This window comes from Quercus suber, unplaced genomic scaffold (assembly GCF_002906115.3).
Source record: "Quercus suber isolate HL8 unplaced genomic scaffold, Cork oak 2.0 scaffold_311, whole genome shotgun sequence".
Classification (NCBI taxonomy): domain Eukaryota; kingdom Viridiplantae; phylum Streptophyta; class Magnoliopsida; order Fagales; family Fagaceae; genus Quercus; species Quercus suber.
In genome coordinates, this window is record NW_027069767.1 from 458,080 (window position 1) to 477,763 (window position 19,684).

The following is a 19,684-nucleotide window of genomic DNA, read 5'->3' on the forward strand; positions in this document are numbered from 1 at the left end:
TCATCGTGGCTAAAGTCATCCCTGCTATTGCTAGAAAACTCGGTTTTTGATTACCAATATTGGAATCAGAGGTGGGTTTGGTTCGAAAAAATAAGGAACATATTCGAGAACAAGCAGGAGCACGGCCAAGACACACACTCTGCACTCTAACTCTTTTCCTGCCCATATGAATTCTTGACAATGAGAAAGGTCTTGGTGGGAAAATAGATCTAGCTAGGGGTGTATGTATATATATAAGATTAGGCCGCAACTACTGTTTCATCTTTGTGCCACTCGTTTTCATGACTCTTCTCTTCAAAGTCAATACAAATTAGTCTCTGTTTGTTTGTTTTTTTTTTTTTTTAACTTATTGTCGGGTTCTCCATGACCATAAACGTGCAAACCATGAAGTTTTATAATATGTGAATTCTTTTATTGGTTCTACACGTTTGATAGATCAATTATTAATGAGAATATTAAAGTTTTTCTCCTCTTGTATCAGAATCTAATATATGTAAATAATTTATAATTAATGAGACAAAGTCAGCTTGGCAATTAGAGTGTTTTATTAATATTGAACAAGATATACAAATTTCTAATATATTATGGTGCCTAGTGAAGAGATGGGCAGGAAAGAGGGATCGCAGCAGCGAAGTTGTGGAATTCTGTATTCAAAATGCTTCTTGCATGACAATTGCAGTGAGGAGGAAGAGCAAGAAGCTTGGAGGGTTTTTGATTACAACTAAGCGACATAAGAATTTTTGGCTTTTAGCTTAATATAATTGTTGATAATATGTGAGATAATTTGGCTGTCAGGCTGTGGAACGTCTGAGAAGTGGCATATATATGATATATGCTAGCTCTGCTTGGGAGTTCTGTCTGTAAATGTAAAGTTTGTTTCCGAAAAATGGAATTTATGTTTTTTTTTTTAAAGGATATATTAATAAAAAGTTTAACATATCAAACTAATGTTCAAAATGTCCTTATGCACATCAGCACATGGCTACCAAATCAAATGTGTCTAATCCTACTTTTTAAAATAAATTTAATATATATGACTCCAACTTATCATTGTTCTCACACCCCGTACGATTCTAAAATTTTGGGGGTTCTTAACTTATACATGATACAATTCCTAAATATAGATATCATATGTTATATAATAAACGTTTAAGTTCGAATTCGTGGTTGTGTCAAATAGTTATCTTCTCTTTTGTGTTTGTTAGGTTCTAAAACTTTAAGAACTAAATGTATTAGAACTTCAATGTGTAATGTGTTGGTAAACCATGATTAAAACTTATAGTCTAGATTTAAACTGCTCAAAGTGTGTTTATATGTAAAGTTGAAATCGAGTAACTGTAGGATTTATTTGTCTAAATTTGCAAGGCTCGATCGATCGAAAATTAAACTCGATCAATCAAACTTCGTGTAGATTGTTTTTGCTGTAGAATTTCTAACTCAACCCAAGCCCATATGACGTGTAGGGTTTTATGTTTTGCTTCAAGTATAAAAGGAAAAACTCTAGCAACATTTTAGAGGTTGTTGATATGCTCTGTGTGTGTGTGTGTGAATCTTCTGTGAAATCTAGAGGTGTTTACCTTCATACACACTTAGGGTTATCAAGATTAAGATTGATGTCAAGAACTTGGTGATCTCTTCGGTTACTGTTTCAAGAGTTTAAAGAAAACACAAGTAGGAGAACTTGTGGTTGTTGTGGATTAAGGAAAGAAGTAGTCCGTGAACTCAGAGTTATCACGTGGTCGTGGTAGTAAGTTTTCTACATGAGGGAACAATAGGATGTTAGTGGTCTAAGTCTTATTGTACAAACTCCAATTCTTTCATAGTGGATTTGTTTTACCTTGAGGATAGCTAGGTTAAATCCTCCCCAAGTTTTTTACTGGTTTAGTTTTTCTGGGTTATTATATTGTGTGTTCTTTATATTTCCACATTATTTACATTATATGATTTGAATGTGTTAACCTAGAATTGAATAATTTATCTAAGTAATCACTTGACTAATTAATTAGGTTAAACAATCTAGTTTACAGAGATCTAAAAATGTACAGTGTTATACAGCTACACTATTTGTGCCATTTGATTACCCTTTTGTTAGCATATTTCGCACATTTTTCATGTTTCTAGTATTGTAAACAAATTATGTAGAGGCATATAGAGATTCCATTTTTTTTTTTTTTTAATCAGGCATATAGAGACTCTAATTAGAACACTATGTTAACATTTTTTTTTTTGGTCCATTTTATTTATACATGGTATTAGAGCCATAGAGCCACGTTTGTGTGGCCTTCAATAATCTCCACCTAGCCTAAAAAATCTTTCCAACGTTTTGTTCTTTGGATGCCAAGGCACATGCAATCCTCCAATATTGTCATATTTAGTGCTCATCTAACTTCATCTAAACCAACCTTAAGGTGTCCTCCTCTCAACCTGTAAAGTTGAATTTATTTAACTATGTGTTGGTTTTATTCCGTGCCAAATTTGCTTGTAATTCAGCATTTAGAAACCCTGTATTTAGGTGAAAATAATGTTAGGGTTGTGTGTGAGAGAGTATGATGATTTAATCAAGAGTGTACAACAAGAAGTGACTCATGACTGGAACTCACGAGTGGTGACTTGTCAAAATGTAGCACACGTGTAAAGCATGCAGGAAGTTGAAGGATCAGGACCACTACAAGACAAAAAGTATTGTCTGGTCAGTTTGGCAACTGGCGACTGGAACTTGCGACTGGGATCAGTCGCGATATGAGTCACCAGTACACCCTGTTTTGCTGAAAACTAACTTTTCACATTCCATCTCATACCCTACTATAAATACCCTTATACCTAAGAAATGTAAAGAGCTTCTAGAGATAATTTTGAGAGAAAAACTCTAGAGAAAAACAAGATTGATTCATCCACAATCTTATACATTTAATTCTTCAAATTCCTCTACTCTCACACTCTCTATTGTCATACCCATGAGAGGATCTTAAGCCAAATCCTAACCTCACCCAATTCATAGCAGTGAGAAGGTTCTTAGTATTTGGGAAGCAATTCAAGAGAGAACCAATTCATATTGGTTGATGCAATGGGCTAATTGCGGGATTCAGAAAGTTAGAGAAGACACGGTTAGGCGTAACCTTGTTGGAGTAAGAAACTTGGAGGGCTTAGGTGCATCGAGTAGATTAGGCTTGGAGGGTCTTTTGCTATTTATGTATCCTAATTAATTTTTTAGTGGTTCATTTTACTGCCTAGAAGGCGGCGGAGAGGTTTTTCACTGAGTTCTTCGGTTTTCTCTTCGATAACACGTGCCGGTGTTATCTTGTGTTTGCTTCTCTTTATGCCTTACTCTTTGCTTTTAATTACTGCTGAGTTGTGATTAAAATATGGCTTAGAGTAGTTTGCATATTTGGGTATTGCTTATATTTCATATTTCGCATATATATTGTTTGAATATAAGCTTGTATTGGGTACTTTGTATTTGGGGGGTCTAAACATTCACAAGTGTTTTACACACTAAGGGTCCATTTGGATACATCTTATTTTGCCAAAAACTGAAAACTGAAAATACTGTAGCAAAATAATTTTTAAATGTGTGAATAGTGCCGTGGGACACATTTTTAATGAAAAAGTTGTTGAAAAAAAAGGTTTGTAGGTCTCGTGAATAGTGCACGAGACCCACTGAACAATGCCATTCCAATGAAAAAGTTGTTGCCTTTCCACTAAACGCGTTGCTACTGTAGCATGGGTCCCACCGTTTGGAAACACAAAACACAAATGCATAGAAAAAAATTTGTACCCAAACGCATATTTAGTGTGTTAATGAAAAAGTTACTGCGTTTAATGAAAAAGTTGCTGCCTCTCCACTAAACGCGTTGCTATTGTAGCATGGGTCCCACCGTTTGGAAACGCAAAACACAAACACGTAGAAAAAAATCTGTACCTAAACGCATACTAAATGAGTTTTCACAACCAAACTAGAAAATGCCTTTTACAAGTATTGTCGACAGTATGGTCCTCTCACCTCAAAGTGTTGCAAGTTACAACTTAAGAACCAATTTTGAGCCCCTACTCACTAGGTGTTAGGTTAAAAGAGATTGACTCATATTAATCAATTCAATTACTCAAGTTGATTAATTATTCAAATTATATGTAAATTACGTGGAGGCACAATCAAATCATCATACTAAATTAAATACATTAAAAAATAAATTTGATATGACGATTTGATCACGATGGGGAAAATCTTCGTAAAAAAAAAACCTCACCGAGTGAGTTTCAGTTCACTACTCTCGAAGAATTCACTAATCAAGAAACAAGCGGTTACAAGAATAATGAATCTTACCCCACTGTCCTATCTCAAAATACTAACCTTGAAAGGTTCTTAGCCCAAACACATACCTCACACAATCTAAGTGTTGAGAGTTGTTATGGTGCATGTGGGAAGCATTGGAAGAAGCCATCGATTGGCGGATGCAATTTAAAGCTAATTGTGGGATCCAGATAATTAGTGAAGAAATGACTTGGTGAAGTCCATTGGTAGCTGGAACTCGAAAGGTTCAAGTATAGTTGGTAGATTAGGTTTGGAGGGTCTTTTTAATATCCTTGTAATCCAACTTTATTCACTAATTGATCATTTCGGCTTAAAGGGCAGCGGAGAATTTTTTCTTCGAGTACTTCAGTTTCATCTTCGATAACATGTTTCAGTGTTATCTTGTGTTTGCATCTCTTTTCTCTTACTCTTTGTGCTTTACATTTATTGCTTATTGTTTATGTTTATGCACTAGAGAGTAGTTTTGGTTTATTGCATTTCATTTACCCTTATTTTGCACTTAGTTAAGTAGGGTAAAAACAATTTAGCCGTTAGTTTAAAATTGAGAGTCTAAACAAGTTATAGTGATTTGCACTATTGAGCTTTCAAGGATTATCCTTGCTATGACCCTATTGCCACGCGTACATATCTCCTGACATGAGGAATTTGGAAGCACCGAACCTTCTCTAGTATCTTGATTCTTTGTCATGTCTCTTATATTCACATATCCTTCTATTGCCCTTTAACACAAGCCCTCAAATACTTTTGTCATGGAATCTAACTCAACAGATGCTTCAACTTCGACCCCTCTTAATGCACGTTGGATCCTGCTCCATTAGCCTTACATTTATTCGCTCTAGTTAGGAAAGAGTTCCTCCATCTCATCTCATTGATTGCCATTGCTTCTTTATCATTGCCACTCTTCATGAACCCCATACTTATTGCAAGGCTAGTATTGAAACCTTTTGGCAAAAAGTTATGTTTGATGAACTGATGGCAAGACTATTTCTTTTGGAGGTTATGTGAAGCTCACTGCCTTTGATAGCTAACCTCTCTCAAATGCCACACTCTACTGTAAACTGGTTGGTAGCCTTACCTATTTCACTATTACTTAACCTATATTCTATGTTGTTCAATTGATCAATCAATTTATGTCACTCCCATATCTACTCATTATGCTATAGATCTTTGTAGTTTGCATTATATTAAGGGAACGCACTTTCATGGGCTGCAGTTTCTGAAGTAGGAAAATAACATTTATTAGAACATCTCTTTGGCAAATGACATGCTTGTAACCCAACTTTGTTACTTTTCCTACAACTAATTAGGCCACCTTAGCTTCTACTTTTAGAGGGTCTTAGTCTACTGTCAATTCTGCCCAAGCAAAGAGTTTTTTTTTTAACCCACCACTACTAAGTACTAAGTATGCTCTCTCCTCAATGTCGGTGCATCAAAGTTTACTTTCATAAAAGGGGAATGGGGTCCCACACGCTCCTTCTAGGTTTTTCTTCATTTGCACAATCCCAAGATCGGATATGGGAAGCATAAATATAATTAATTTTTCTACTTGAAAGTGTAGGGTCAAGAACTTCTCTTTCACTTTGCCTCGTTATGAGGTTTCGAGTCATTCATATTATGTCACAGCAAACGGAGAATAATATGAAATTTCGCTCTTCCTTTTGAAGTAGCTTCAATATTTCTCAAGAATTAAACACAAATCTAACCCAACAATTGTAAAATCTAATAGACCAGGGTAAGCGGGCCCATGCTCAGCAACTAATCAATTTATAATTTCTTTGTAATAAAATTCTTAAAACCCTAATTATTTTATTTTGAAAAAATTCTTTTTGGGGGAAGATAAGTTCTATTATGAAACCCCTATGGGACTTTAGGGATTTTTACATAATTAGCCTTCATTTTGGGCTAGTCCTTGAAGCATTAAAAAATAAGTATTTTCTAGATGAAAATTGAAAGATTTAACTAAATACGAGTGCACCCTTCATTATTGCACATAACCATATACACAAACACTTTGCATTGAAATTGTGGTTTTGTACTGAAATAATGACTTCAAGTCATGATTTAGTGCAAAGTGTGCGTTTGCCTAGGAATTATTGTGCGTTTTGTGTTTTTGGCTGGGCCCCACGACATTGTTCACAACCTAGCCAAACTCAGCAAAACGCAGATTTCTAGGTAAATTATGGGTCTCACGGCACTATTCATAACTTAAAAATTATTTTGCTACAGTGTTTTCAGCAAAATAAGCGGTATTCAAATAGATCCAAAATGTGTGTGTGGTTGTGTACAATAACAGGTGTAAAATAAATATTACTCAAGGTAATATAATGCCTCATAATCATACGCATTGAATTTAGGCAGCACAGGAAAGAAGATTTTTGAGGGCATGACTTCTTCACTCCTCCGATGCTAAAATTTGGATGTAAAGCACAATTGATGGCCTGATTGCGGAATATGATGATACAAGAAGATTTAGGTTCTCTACACAATCATTTCGAAGAAGAAATGAAACAACAAAAGAAGAAAATACATGAACATTTAGTGAGTCCAAAAAAGATAACTGACAAAACCACCACCTGTTATGTGACTTGACATTGGGCAAAATTTTCACTTCGTGTCTTTGAAACAGTTCCAAAATAAGACAGAATGGTACTACTTCCAAAAAAACCTAGTTCTATTAATAAAAACTATTATCGTACAAAGTGTATCACAAATAAAACAGCAGAATTATTAACTGTACAAAGACATTGCATTCAAGGAGGAAGCTGACCCAAAAGATCCATGTTTACTTCCTTCCTAGCCTCTTCTTTCTTTCCCTTTTCTTTTCCCCTCTTTACTATATGAAAATTTTCAATGGACCCTTCTTGGGTAAAAAATTTATAATCTATAATAATATACAAATCCTATGACCATGATTCACTTAAGAACTCCTTGATGTGGCTCAAAAGAATGACCATGTCTGAATGCAATTTTGTGAAGCTGATCATATCCTGCAAGTACCCCAGCCCCTGCCACACCAAGAAGCATATTTGCAGTGACTCCACGAAACAATGCCGCAAGACCCTCATGGTGAACGATCTCTCTAAAAGCATGCATGGCATTACGGTACTTTACAGGTTGTCCAGAGGTCATCATCATTCTCCGTCTCACTGTGTCGAAGGGGTAGGCACAGACGCCAGAGACTGTTGTGACGCTCCAACCCAGTAGGAAACTAGCAAAGAAATTTCCCTGCAGAAAGGTAGATGGTTTACTCTGGAGGGTTGAAAACAAAGTCTAAAAAGGGGCAGCAATTCTTTATTTTGAATAGCATGAAAGAACCTGAAATAGTTTTGTAAAGCACAATGTCATTCATGTGATTTCAACAGAACATAGAAGGATCAAGGATCAGATAAATTTGGAAATGAAAATAATCATGAAATAATTTTGTGAAAAGTTATCAACTTCCCTTAGATCAGCTGTTCAAATTCATTGGACCAATTGACTATCTCCTACGTGGGGACCTTGAGTTACTGTTATCACAACAATAGCCAACCATTTGAATGTCAGTTAACTTGGTCAAGAATACAGTTAGCAGTCAAGATGCTAATTCACTCACTCTCAAGTAGATTCTCAAGCACGTTTTTTATTCTTTTATTTTTATTTTATAAGATAATTTATTAGAAGTAGTGTCCTCAAAGAATTACAAGAGGACACTGACATGATCCAAAAACTCAACAATGGAGATAAATAACATCCCCCCCACCCCAGAGTAGTCAAGGATCATGCTTCCAGAATACAGTTAGAGGTCAAGATGCTAATTCACTCGCTCTTAAATAGATTCTCAGGCACAGGATTTTCTTTTTATAATATAATATATCAGAAGAAAGTAGTCACCTCAAAGAATTACAAGCAGACACATGATCTGAAAAACTAACAATGAAGCCATGTGACTTCCCCTTCACTGGGGCTGCAATCATAGTACTATATTCAAACAAAGATCTCAAAATTATTTTTAAATATAGAGGCTTACCTCAAAAGGCCCAACCAAAACAACTGGCTTCATCGTATCATAGATCCCAAAATACATGCCTCTATACAGAGTAATTCCCATGATTGAAGCCCCAAAACCCCGGTACAGGCCAATAATTCCATCGCTTGACAAGGTTTTTCTGTATACATCTATTATCCCTTTAAACTGGCGTTGACCATTAACTTGGCACTGCCTTCCATCAGTGCCTAGACGAGTACGTGCATAATCCAAATGGTATAGAAACAATGAAGTAGTTGCTCCAGCAGCACTTCCTGAAGCCACATTACCAGCAAACCACTTTATGTATCCATCCTTCTCTCTTGAGCGTCCAAAAATGCTTTTGAAGTAACCTTTGAACGCAAAGTTGAAAGCCTATGGACAATTTAACATCTGTTTGGTGAAAACATTTGACAGGATTGTAATTTGCAGATAAATTTTATTAATAATTTTTAAAATGAACTGTCAAATGGCATTAAGCATGCAAACAAAAGTGCAACTTTCAAATGATATAGCAGAAAAACAATCCTTTTTGTATACAGCTTTGAATATCATTTTCTAACAAGAATGTTGCATATATATGGTAAGGTTTTTGCAATCTAATAAGCATAGGCCTTGCATGGATACAATGAAGCAGAAATTTACTATCTGCTCATTATTGATTCTCTATGCTAGAAATTTACAAAATTGGACATCAATATCCTAGGAAGCATAGACATAGACACGAGTATGACACGACAACATGAGCAATTTTTGAAAAATTGTAACATAATAGAGTCACCCTTAAGTGTCTGTGCTTCCTAGTCAATATCACATTTTAAATAATTATGTAGTTAAGTAATGCAACACCTTCAAGTGATTAGGTAGGAAAATAGCTGAAGTTCTTTATGATAGAGAGTAAAAAGCCATTTCTAACAAGCCATCCCAAGCACCCAATATACGTTTCTACAGAAAAGCTGGTCTGAAGTAGGACTTAACTGATCTTTTCAAGAATAATAAAATTGAAGATTTGTGCATATTCCTAAAGAGATTACCAGCACATAACCCCAAGGAGGGGGAAAATAACAGGAAATTCATTTTATACTCTGAACTGAAATTTGAAACACTATTATTAACAAATCTAAGCCCGGATTATATATGAATTAATAATATAAACGCCAATGTAAGCTCCACAGAATGGGAAACAAAGAATGCAAACAGTTCATGAAATAAAGAATTCTGCATGTTAATAAATCCCGTGGGCAGTTTTCAACATACTTTTGCAGAAATTATATTTATAAATTCCAACTTTTGAATTACTTGTCTTTGTGAAAAGGGCAAAACTAATCACATAAAAAATAAATAAATAAAAAAAAAAAAAAAAAAACCTTAAGACAACAATGCCAGGATCAGCTCTATTCTAAGAATAATTGTAAAAACAAGCTCACAAACAAAAAGAGTAACCATAAGACTCTCACATTGTAGGGAATTAACTGAAATTCCCAAACTTGTGAGAAACAAAATAGAGAAAACACACGCCAAAGAAAAATAATCACACGCACAAGACAGTATTTACGTGGTTCGGAAGCCTCCGCTCCATTGACTAAGCCTCAGAAAATCTCCCATTAAAAAACCACGCAACATTATTTCGGGTTGGGTTATTATCCGGATCAAACATAACTAGGCTCCACAAAGCCAGACACACATTACAGGGAGCAATACTATAAATTTATCCATAATAAAAATACACATAAAACCATACTGTTAAAAATAAAAAGCCAGCCCAAAATCTTAAAAGGAAAACAAGATGTTGAGAGGAAAAGAAAAATACCTGAGTAGGGAAATATCGTATGACATTTGCCTGGTTGCCTCTCCAGAAAGACAGCAGGCCTTCCTCTCTCAAGACCCTTTTGAAGCAATCACCAACACCCATATAAGGTCTCGTGAGCTGTCCTCTCTTTATCATCTCTCCTTGATTTTGTAACAAAAGTTTCACTCTTTCCATTGGTGCAGCTGCACTCTTTGATATCACTGCCGCTACACCTCCCAATACAAAATCTAGAGAAAATTTCTCAGATTGTGTCTTCATTCCTGTTATCTCTCAATTTGTCTCTCTAGCTCTGCAGCAGTAAACCAAAAGAGGGGGGGAAAGCAAGTACAAGAATTACTGGAAATGATAATTATTAAAAGATGAAGGTTTTGAGAATCTGACATAACAATGTAAGCTATTGAAAGAAGAACAATAATTGCTAGGGTATAAATTATGTACATAGTTAATGTTGTGTATCTATTCATGTGTACTTTTGTTAACACTATTCAAATGCTAAGCAGATCCTTTCTCCCACAATAAAACCAAACTTTGCCAAGCTCACATTTTTCTGTTACAAAGGTATAGACTACTATTAGATTCTCATTTCAGATTTATGCATTGAATTCTCCCACTTGCAAAGAATCAATCATGGTAGCTTAACCAGATCACATAATATGTACTTCCTCAAGGTTTTTATCTAATATTGTGGGAGTCAATATGAAGAAATCACCAGAATTTTATATAAAGTGCCTCCAACACGATTTTTAAACTTAAGAAAGCTCCATCTACTCTTCAACATGGGACTCTCTCACTTGCAAAGAATCAATCACGGTAGCTTAACCGGATGGTGTAAATTGCAGTTCCTCAAGAATTTCCTCTAAAATTGATGGAGTCAATATGAAGACATCACCAGAGTTTTATCTAAAGTGCTTCCAAGTTCCAACAGGATTTTTAAACTTAAAAAAGCTCCATGTAGTCTTCAAGAATCAACTTAAGCATGGTTAAACCTTAAAGGCTTGTTGGTTCTATAAGAAGGGTCAACATGAACATAGTCAGGCTTATCATGTTCTCTCCCTTAAGCTTGCTAGATTGTACTTTATAGCTCTTATTGATATGTGAACGATGTCGTGGTTACTGGTAATAGTTCAACAATGATTCAAGAGTTACAGAATTATTATGTCAAAAATTTAAAGTATAGGACTTCTTCTTCATGTGCTAGGTAAATACTTGCACTCCCAAGGGGATTCGAAACCCATCCTCACCCACCACCCCATGCTTATGGGGCTAAAAGTGCCATTTAGCCCAAAGGCCATTGGCAAAGGACTTCTATAATCTTAGTACAACCTGCGGATTGAGGAAGTTAATTAAAAGAAGAATCTTTTAATCACTGAATAATTTCCTCTTGGATCTTCTAAAACCTACTTGGCATTACCCAATGCACCAAACAAATAAAACAGGAACAATCAAGACTCTCATGCAAAGATATGCTAAAAATTCTGCCAGTACGTTAAATATACAACTAGTACTATAGATCATAAACTTTCTAATTAAAAAAATGTCTACCATCCTTAAATTATATCTTACAGCTACCCATTATAAGAAGATGCATTGAGTAAGAGTAACAAAAAAAACATTCCTCATAATTAGAATCACTTCCAGTCTGCAGCCCATTAGAATCACATACAAGATTATTACTGAAGCATAACATTTTTTTTTCTCTCTCCAGTCAACACATAATCGAATTTCCTATGAAATTAATCTGACATGACCGTCCAATCAACACTAATAATATCCCAATCACAACAACATCTTAGAACTGTAAGACTTAGATTAAATCTCCACACTAACCACCTCAAATAATCCTCTTTATCGAAAAAATTGTCAGAAAAGATAGAAACCCTCCTTCAGGAAAGCAATATTCTTACACCAATATTCTTCTAAAATCCCACTTCCAAGAGCCCCTTCTGTGAAATCATTAACCAGTTAAAAACCAGACCTTCCATTAACAACAAAATTTCAAAACCATACCAGTCTCTACAAATAAATTCAATGCAGAGAATCTCTATGCTAATCTCATTCATTCATCTGTGGCATTGTCTAGTCTCCTTTATAAGAAGAACAAGTTCAAATTCTCCATCCCCCACTTGTGATAACAATTGAATTATCACAAAAATTAAATTAGTTTGTCTAAAAAAAATGTAAACAAAAAAACGAAATGTTTGTATCACACCTACTTTACATCTAATGGCACCTAATTTACATTCACATATAGCTATGACCTATCCAAAAATATCCATTCCATTATCCTAATTGAACACTCGTAGTCATGTCAAACCCCAGAACCAACACTTTCTAGTTTCTATCACTAGCCCAAATGCCCAATTCAGAGAAGAAAACATATAATCCCAATAGCAAGTTCAACCTCTCAGCTTAATGCCACCTAACAAGTTCACAAGTTTTAGGCTTGAGAACTTTAGCTCCAAAACTTTTGGGCCCGAGAATGAGAATTTTATTTTTCTATAATTGGTAAATGTGACTGAACAAGGCTGACACACAGCCAATCCCAACTCATGCCCAAGAAATTCAAAAGGATAAGAAGAACCCCAGAAAAAAAAAAGGGGGCATATATCTCTAACTCTCAGTTAATGTTATGGTTTTCAAGGTTGTCGGGTCCCACAACATTGGAAAATCCAAAGAGTGTAAAAAGTAGACTTTCATCTATAAATCCAAGATATTCTCAGCAACCAAACGGGCATGACATCAAATGTTGTAACAATGAAATATAATATTAAAGAGAGAGAGAGAGAGAGACAGAGGAACCTGGAAAATGTTTGAGAGATAGGAAAATGGCAAAGCTGGTGAGGCTTGGCTTGGCTTGGCTGGTTGGGTTATTGAGATAAATGGGATGTTTATTAGTGGGACTCCCCTCTCGCGGCTCACAAATCACACCTCACCCACCACTAATGTTTGGACGAGGATTGGAATATTCACACCAAAAGTGGATTCCAAAATTTTTTAGTGGTCATGTCATATCGTCACGTTTCATTGTTTTTGTCTGTGCAGTTGTGCTACATCAACCATTTTTTTAGTGGTAGGAATTTGGAATTTGGATACGTGAGAGGGAAACAACTTTCAAGAATCGGATTATTATCATATAAAAGGTTAAAGGAATCGGAATTGGTTATTATTGTAGGAAAAGATAAAAAGAATGAATTGATTTAGAAAAAAAATTTAAAATTTTTTTATGCAAAAAGAAAAAAAAGTAATTAATTTTTTTTACAATTTTTTTTTATATTTTTTATAAAAATTGTATCAAAACTGTATTAAAATTGTCAATTAACAAATACTCTAGGCATACCATTAACAAAAACCTATTATTATTATGGGCTTCTGTGGTTCAACTTTGTGGTGTGAGTAATATACACATGGATTGGATATTTAGATGTGTAGTGATATGAACACAATAATTTCACAACAAAATTTAAATGACAAACTGTTATTTATTTTCACCTAAACCCATTACTAACACAACTTTTTTATCTACTATTAATAACATGCCACCTAGCTTTGTTATAAAATTGTTGTACTTGTAACTTTATTTTATTTGGATCTAGGCCAATTGTGTAGTAGCATCATATTTACTCTTTTGTTAATGGAACTAATAAAATACAATCCAGTCTCATGTCCGAAAAAAAAAAAAAAGGCAATCTAGTCTTATCTTCTACATTGTTTAGTGGAAGGGGGAAAATACATAGGCCCAAAGTACATGGGCCATTGTGAAAGCTCACTTAACCTAAGACTAGCCCAAATGAGCTAGACAAAAGTAGGGATGACAATGTGGTAGGGCAAGGCCGAAGGATAAGGTCTTTGCCCTTGCCTCACATAGTTTTGTCTTACCCCATCCTTGTCTTGCCTAGAGATGACAATATTTACCTAACCCGACCTGACCTTAATGAGGCAGGTTTTACCCGACCTGTGAAACATTAGGGGTGGGTTTAGGTTTTAATAAACCAACCTGTAACGGGTTCGGGTTTGGTGCGGGTATTATGCAAACCTGCCCCGAACCCGACCTATATATATTAAAATTACTAAACTACCCTAATCTCACATTCCCAATTCTCATTCTTTCTCAGCCACCCCCTCCCTTCAAGCTGTCACTCTCACCAAGACACCAACGCAACCCGCCCTCACTCTCACTCTCTCAGCCTGCCGCTTGCTGCCCCCCACAAGCCCTCCCTCTTCCTTGTGTTGACGCCATCTACCCCTTTATCTCACGAGTTCATTCTACACCCTTTTTATTTTTTGGTTTCATTTCCATATCTAATGATTCTGAACACAAATAATGGCTTTGATAAAAGTCTTGAACATATATTCACATGGATTGTGTTAAATTTTTGGTGGCTTCATGCATTAATTGTGTTAAATTTCTTGTTTTAGTGTTTTACACTTTTTTATTTATTATTTCATCTTGAAAAAGATTTAGGATTTTTGTGTTTGTGTTTGTGATTTTGAAAGGGAAAATGAGAAATCTGAAATTATTGTAAATTTGTGTGATATTATTTGGTGTTTTACAGTTTTTTTTTTTTTATTTCATCTTGAAAAATATTAGGATTTCTGTGTATTATTTCATCTTGAAAATTTGTATTTTTATATTTGTTGGTTATAATTTGATGAAATTTATTCCATTTTTTAATTCTTTTTTTTTTTTTTGTAGGTTCTTCAACTATGCCAGGTTTTGTTGAGGAGATTAATTAAGTCTCCAAGCAACTTCCAAGTCAATTGCAAGCAATTGGAGGGAGCATGGGAGGCTGGAAGTGTTTGCTGTAACAGATAGTTAGAATCAAATTAGTTAGAATTGTAACCAAGCACTAGGTGCAAATTCTTGATGATGTGGATCCTAATGAAGAGGATGAAAGATTAGTTTGAAGTTTTAACTTTTGTTTCTTATGATGTTGGTTTTTTAAGATGTTAGTTTTATGATGTTGTAGCTTTTTGAACTTGTTGTAATGGTCCTAGATTTATTTTGTAGCTATTTTTTTCATTTTTTTTTTTAAAGTTTATCATGTGATTGATTGAAAAAGCAATGGATTTTGAATTGGGCCCATTAGGACCAAGAATCCAAATTTTATGTTTTATTTTTTGATTATTTATGTTTGATTTGAGTTTATGTTTCATTTGGGCCATGGGACAAGGCTTAAAGATTCATGCAAAACACACACACACACACACACACACACACACACACACACACACACACACACACACACACACACACACATATATATATATATAAATTTATATTGATTCGGCCATCGTTTGGGCCACAGGTTGTGCCCTGAAGTCACATGGCTGGGCGGGGCCCACAGAGGAGGGTTTGGGGGTTAAAAAAACCCTGTTTATTAAACAAGGCGAGTTCGAGTTTCGGGGGCAGGCTTGTGGGGCGGGTTTGAGCATAAAGAAACTTGCCTCGAACCTAACCTGTCGCCATTCCTAGCCCTGCCCTACAATTATTGCAATTTTTTTTAATAAAACATTTTTTTTAGAGAGTTTCAGCCTATGAATCTATGGCGTCCGCTCCTGATAATAGCTCTTTATCATTAAACAAAGACACCAATCAATTTTTGGTGTAGGTGGGGATTAAACCCCAAATCTCCTATTTAACCATCAGAGACTTTACCAGTTGAACTAACTGAAACCAACCTTTTTTAATAAAACCTGTTTATTAATAAAATTATACTTGAAATTACAACTAAATTTATCCCATCAAATCAAACTAATTTTTAACAAAAACTAAATAATATAATCCAAGTGTTTAACAAGATAATATCATAACAAAAACAAAAATCTTATAGTATAGCACATAACAAAATAATCCAAACTCCTAATGCATAACAAAATTGGTACCTTATTTCCAACCTTGCTAGAGAGAAAAGAAAGGTAGAGAGCCACATTGGGTAGAATAAAATAAGCTAATATTGATATGTTTGTTTAAATAGTAGGTTTTTAGAGGATGAAAAATTTACAATTACAACTCTTGTCAATGCAGGGTAAGGTGGGACGTGGTGGGTCTAAAAAGTCTAAACCCATCCCCGCCCCTCTTCGTGGTGCAAGGCTAAAATCTTGCCCTATCCCCTTTGCGGGACAGGGTACACTTGCATGGGGCAAAGCGGTGAGGAGTAGGTCAAGTAGAGTAGGGCAAAATTGCCATCCTTAGACAAAAGGATAGAATCCTCAAGCGTCCCTATGGCATCCTTTGTCAGCACAAGGCTTATATGATGATTAGGAACTTAGACATAGTTCATTGGTTAGAATACTGAAATGTGGACGAGAAGTATCTCTCAAGGTCTATACAACGATAGTAGCTAGAAAGCCTAACTTAGGCTAACTCTCACCAATAAGACTTAGACACATAGTTGAAACCCCTCTTCCCTACCCCCACCTCAAAGGAGCATCTGTGAGAGGTCACCTCCCCATCACATCCGCATTTATTACCTTTCACCAATCACCATCCTTTTATATTAAATGCAACAAGATAGAGACTGCCATCTTATAGCATTAGGGAATAAATTAAGAGCATGTCTCCTTAATCTACTTGAGAGGATGGAATGTTGTTAGGATCTCTCCCACTTTATAAGGAATTGATAACCAATTCCATTGTTTTGAAACCCAGACCAAACTACCTTGTCCAATTAAGTTAATTGGGAACTTGATCAAGGGTTGGTTTTAAGCACCAAGAACCAAAATTACTCTAAAAGTCCATGAGCTGTTCAAACCGTAGTTAAATTGGCTGATTTCTAGAACAAACAGGATTCAAATATAGTTTAGACCATGCTCATTATTTATAACTAGCCTCTAAGCACGCGCTCACACACGTGCTCAAAGGCTTTTTTTTTTTATTTTTTTGGGTAAAATTTAATAATTTACATCAATTATAATTTTAATATTTGGTACAAACGTATAACACTCATCGCACCCCTAGGTTTTTTTTGTAATTGGAAAATGTAGAAATCCCAAATTATAATTGATGCAAATTATTAAATTTTACCCAAAAAAATAGTAACTTTTTAACGTGGGTTTCTAAAATAAAAAAAAAAAAAAAAAATGTTGTTAGGACCTCTCCCACTTTATAAGGAATTGATAACAAATTCCATTGTTTTGAAACCCAGACCAAACTACCTTGTCCAATTAAGTTAATTGGGAACTTGCTCAAGGGTTGGTTTTAAGCACCAAGAACCAAAATTACTCTAAAAGTCCATGAGCTATTCAAACCGTAGTTAAATTGGCTGATTTCTAGAACAAACAGGATTCAAATATAGTTTAGACCATGCTCATTATTTATAACTAGCCTCTAAGCACGCGCTCACACACGTGCTCAAAGGCTTTTTTTTTATTTTTTTGGGTAAAATTTAATAATTTACATCAATTATAATTTTAATATTTGGTACAAATGTATAACACTCATCGCACCCCTAGGTTTTTTTGTAATTGGAAAATGTAGAAATCCCAAATTATAATTGATGCAAATTATTAAATTTTACCCAAAAAAATAGTAACTTTTTAACGTGAGTTTCTAAAATTAAAAAAAAAAAAAAACCTTTTTAACGTGGGTTTTAAAAAAAAAAAAATTCAGCCAATTAAAAAAATAAAGAAAGAGAAAAGTTTAAAGGTGAAGTTTGTTTTTAAATAAATGGGTTACTAGGAGAGTAATTCTATTTTGTAGGCAATGTTTTAGTTGGAGTTAAAAATGCATTTTTACTTTGTTGTCCTTTAGTTCTATCTCTACTTAAACTTAGAAAAATAAGGGTATTTTGGACCAAAAAAATTGGTCCAAACAGGAGAAACCTCTTAAATAATAGTATAGAAAATAGGTTAAAGTTTCAAACGGTAGGATTAAAACTTGTGCGCAAGGCTTCTGATGCTCTAAAGCTAAAACAAATTGGTTTTAGATTAAGTTTCAAAAACTAAGATATATTAAAAAAAAAAAAAATCAAATGCTCTCATCATACAATATATAATTAAAATCATAAATCTTTATTGTGACTAATATACTTAACATTATTATATGTGAAATATCAAAATTATTTTCTTGTTTAGTAATTATTTTTTATATTTGAAGGATTAAGTGTAATTATATTTTTTTTGTGCAGTATTTTTTTTTTATATAAAAGTTGCAAAAATGTACTTGAAAATTATTTAATTTCTCTATATCTTTTTTTTTTTAATCATGACTGCTAATTTTTACAAATTTGTTCCATTTTTTATTTATTAAATTAATTATGACATTATCATGGTCTAACCTTGTTTGGACCTAGATCTAATATTGAAAACTTTGAATCTCTTCCTTTTACAATTCTTTGAATGATCTGATTTTTAATATCATGACCAACTCTACCAATGAAACTCCAAAATACCTCATTCCCACCCCCCGTTAAACCATTACAAAAGGTATGCACTTAAGATAAATATCACTGTGATTTTTCACTCCAAGATTCTGAAAATTATTGTGTTAACTTGATCTTCAGAATGCCTCTAACCAATCCCTTTAGTTCTTCCAAAGTTTAGGAAGTAAGTATTTTTCACTCCAAGATTCTGAAAATTATTGCGTTGACTTGATCTTCAGAATGCCTCTAACTAATCCCGTGAGTCACAACGAAAACACATAACAATTTTTTTAATGATGATATAGAAGAATTATGACAGGTACCATGAACTTCACCCGTCAGCTTCTGTTCTGGCTGACGGGTCAAGTTGTGACGAAAGATAAAAGTAATGAGATGCATACTGACTAGATCAAGACGAAACTGACGGGCTGAAGCCCCCAAGTCCAACTGACGGCAATTTGAAGCCCCTAGGTTACTGAACGAGTAAACCAAACTATGACAGTGTTTGCTCAAAAATAAAATAATACTAGTAAACTATGATAGTGTGGCACTTTCTTTTTCTATTTTGGAATTTCATTAGTAAATAATAAAGAGTAATGTTAAGTTTACAATATTTTTACAATGATTTACAAATCTTGAATAACAAGTTTTTATTTTTTTTGGTCATGAATGACAAGTTATCACTAATGAGTAAAAAAATTATTTCCGTAGAGTATACCACAATTTAGATGTCTAAAATCTTTTTGGTCAAATGCATACTTTTTTTTTTTTTTGGTTTAAGGTAGTGAAATGCATACTAAATAAAAAGATTGTTTGTGTGTGTTTCACTTAGCTTAATCACTAAAGTTTCTTGAGTTCGAATCTCACCAACACTAATTGATATATTAAGTTATTAACTTAATAATAAAAATTATTATTATAAAACAGATATCATAAATTCAAATTCTATCATATCTACTTTAAAACAGAGAACATTTAGTTTTAGAGAAGCAAATTATAACAAGTGAGATTTTTTTTTTTTTTTTTTTTTAAGAATGAAGTGAGATTACTTTAATGTTTCATTTTTTGTTGTGATATAATAGTTTTTTTTATTTTTTGGTAGAATGATATAATAATTCAGTCCATGGAAAATAGTATCCTAAGTCTAACCACTCTGCCCATAAAAGGAAGTGTTGTAACTTGCAAGATTATGCAGATGCAAT

At 34.2% G+C, this 19,684-nt stretch overlaps 1 protein-coding gene across 1 annotated transcript; it reads right to left on the reverse strand.

Annotated features, from left to right (window-relative positions):
• Window positions 1-6,867: 6,867 nt before the first annotated feature.
• Window positions 6,868-13,178, reverse strand: LOC136071421 (ADP,ATP carrier protein ER-ANT1). The gene is made up of 4 exons (XM_065782713.1): window positions 12,922-13,178; window positions 10,123-10,411; window positions 8,316-8,687; window positions 6,868-7,534 (listed from the first exon to the last, which is right to left on the reverse strand). The coding sequence occupies exons 2-4, from the start codon at window positions 10,378-10,380 to the stop codon at window positions 7,223-7,225; spliced, it is 942 nt and encodes a 313-aa protein (XP_065638785.1). The 5' UTR covers window positions 10,381-10,411; window positions 12,922-13,178; the 3' UTR covers window positions 6,868-7,222.
• Between the last annotated feature and the right edge of the window lie 6,506 nt (window positions 13,179-19,684).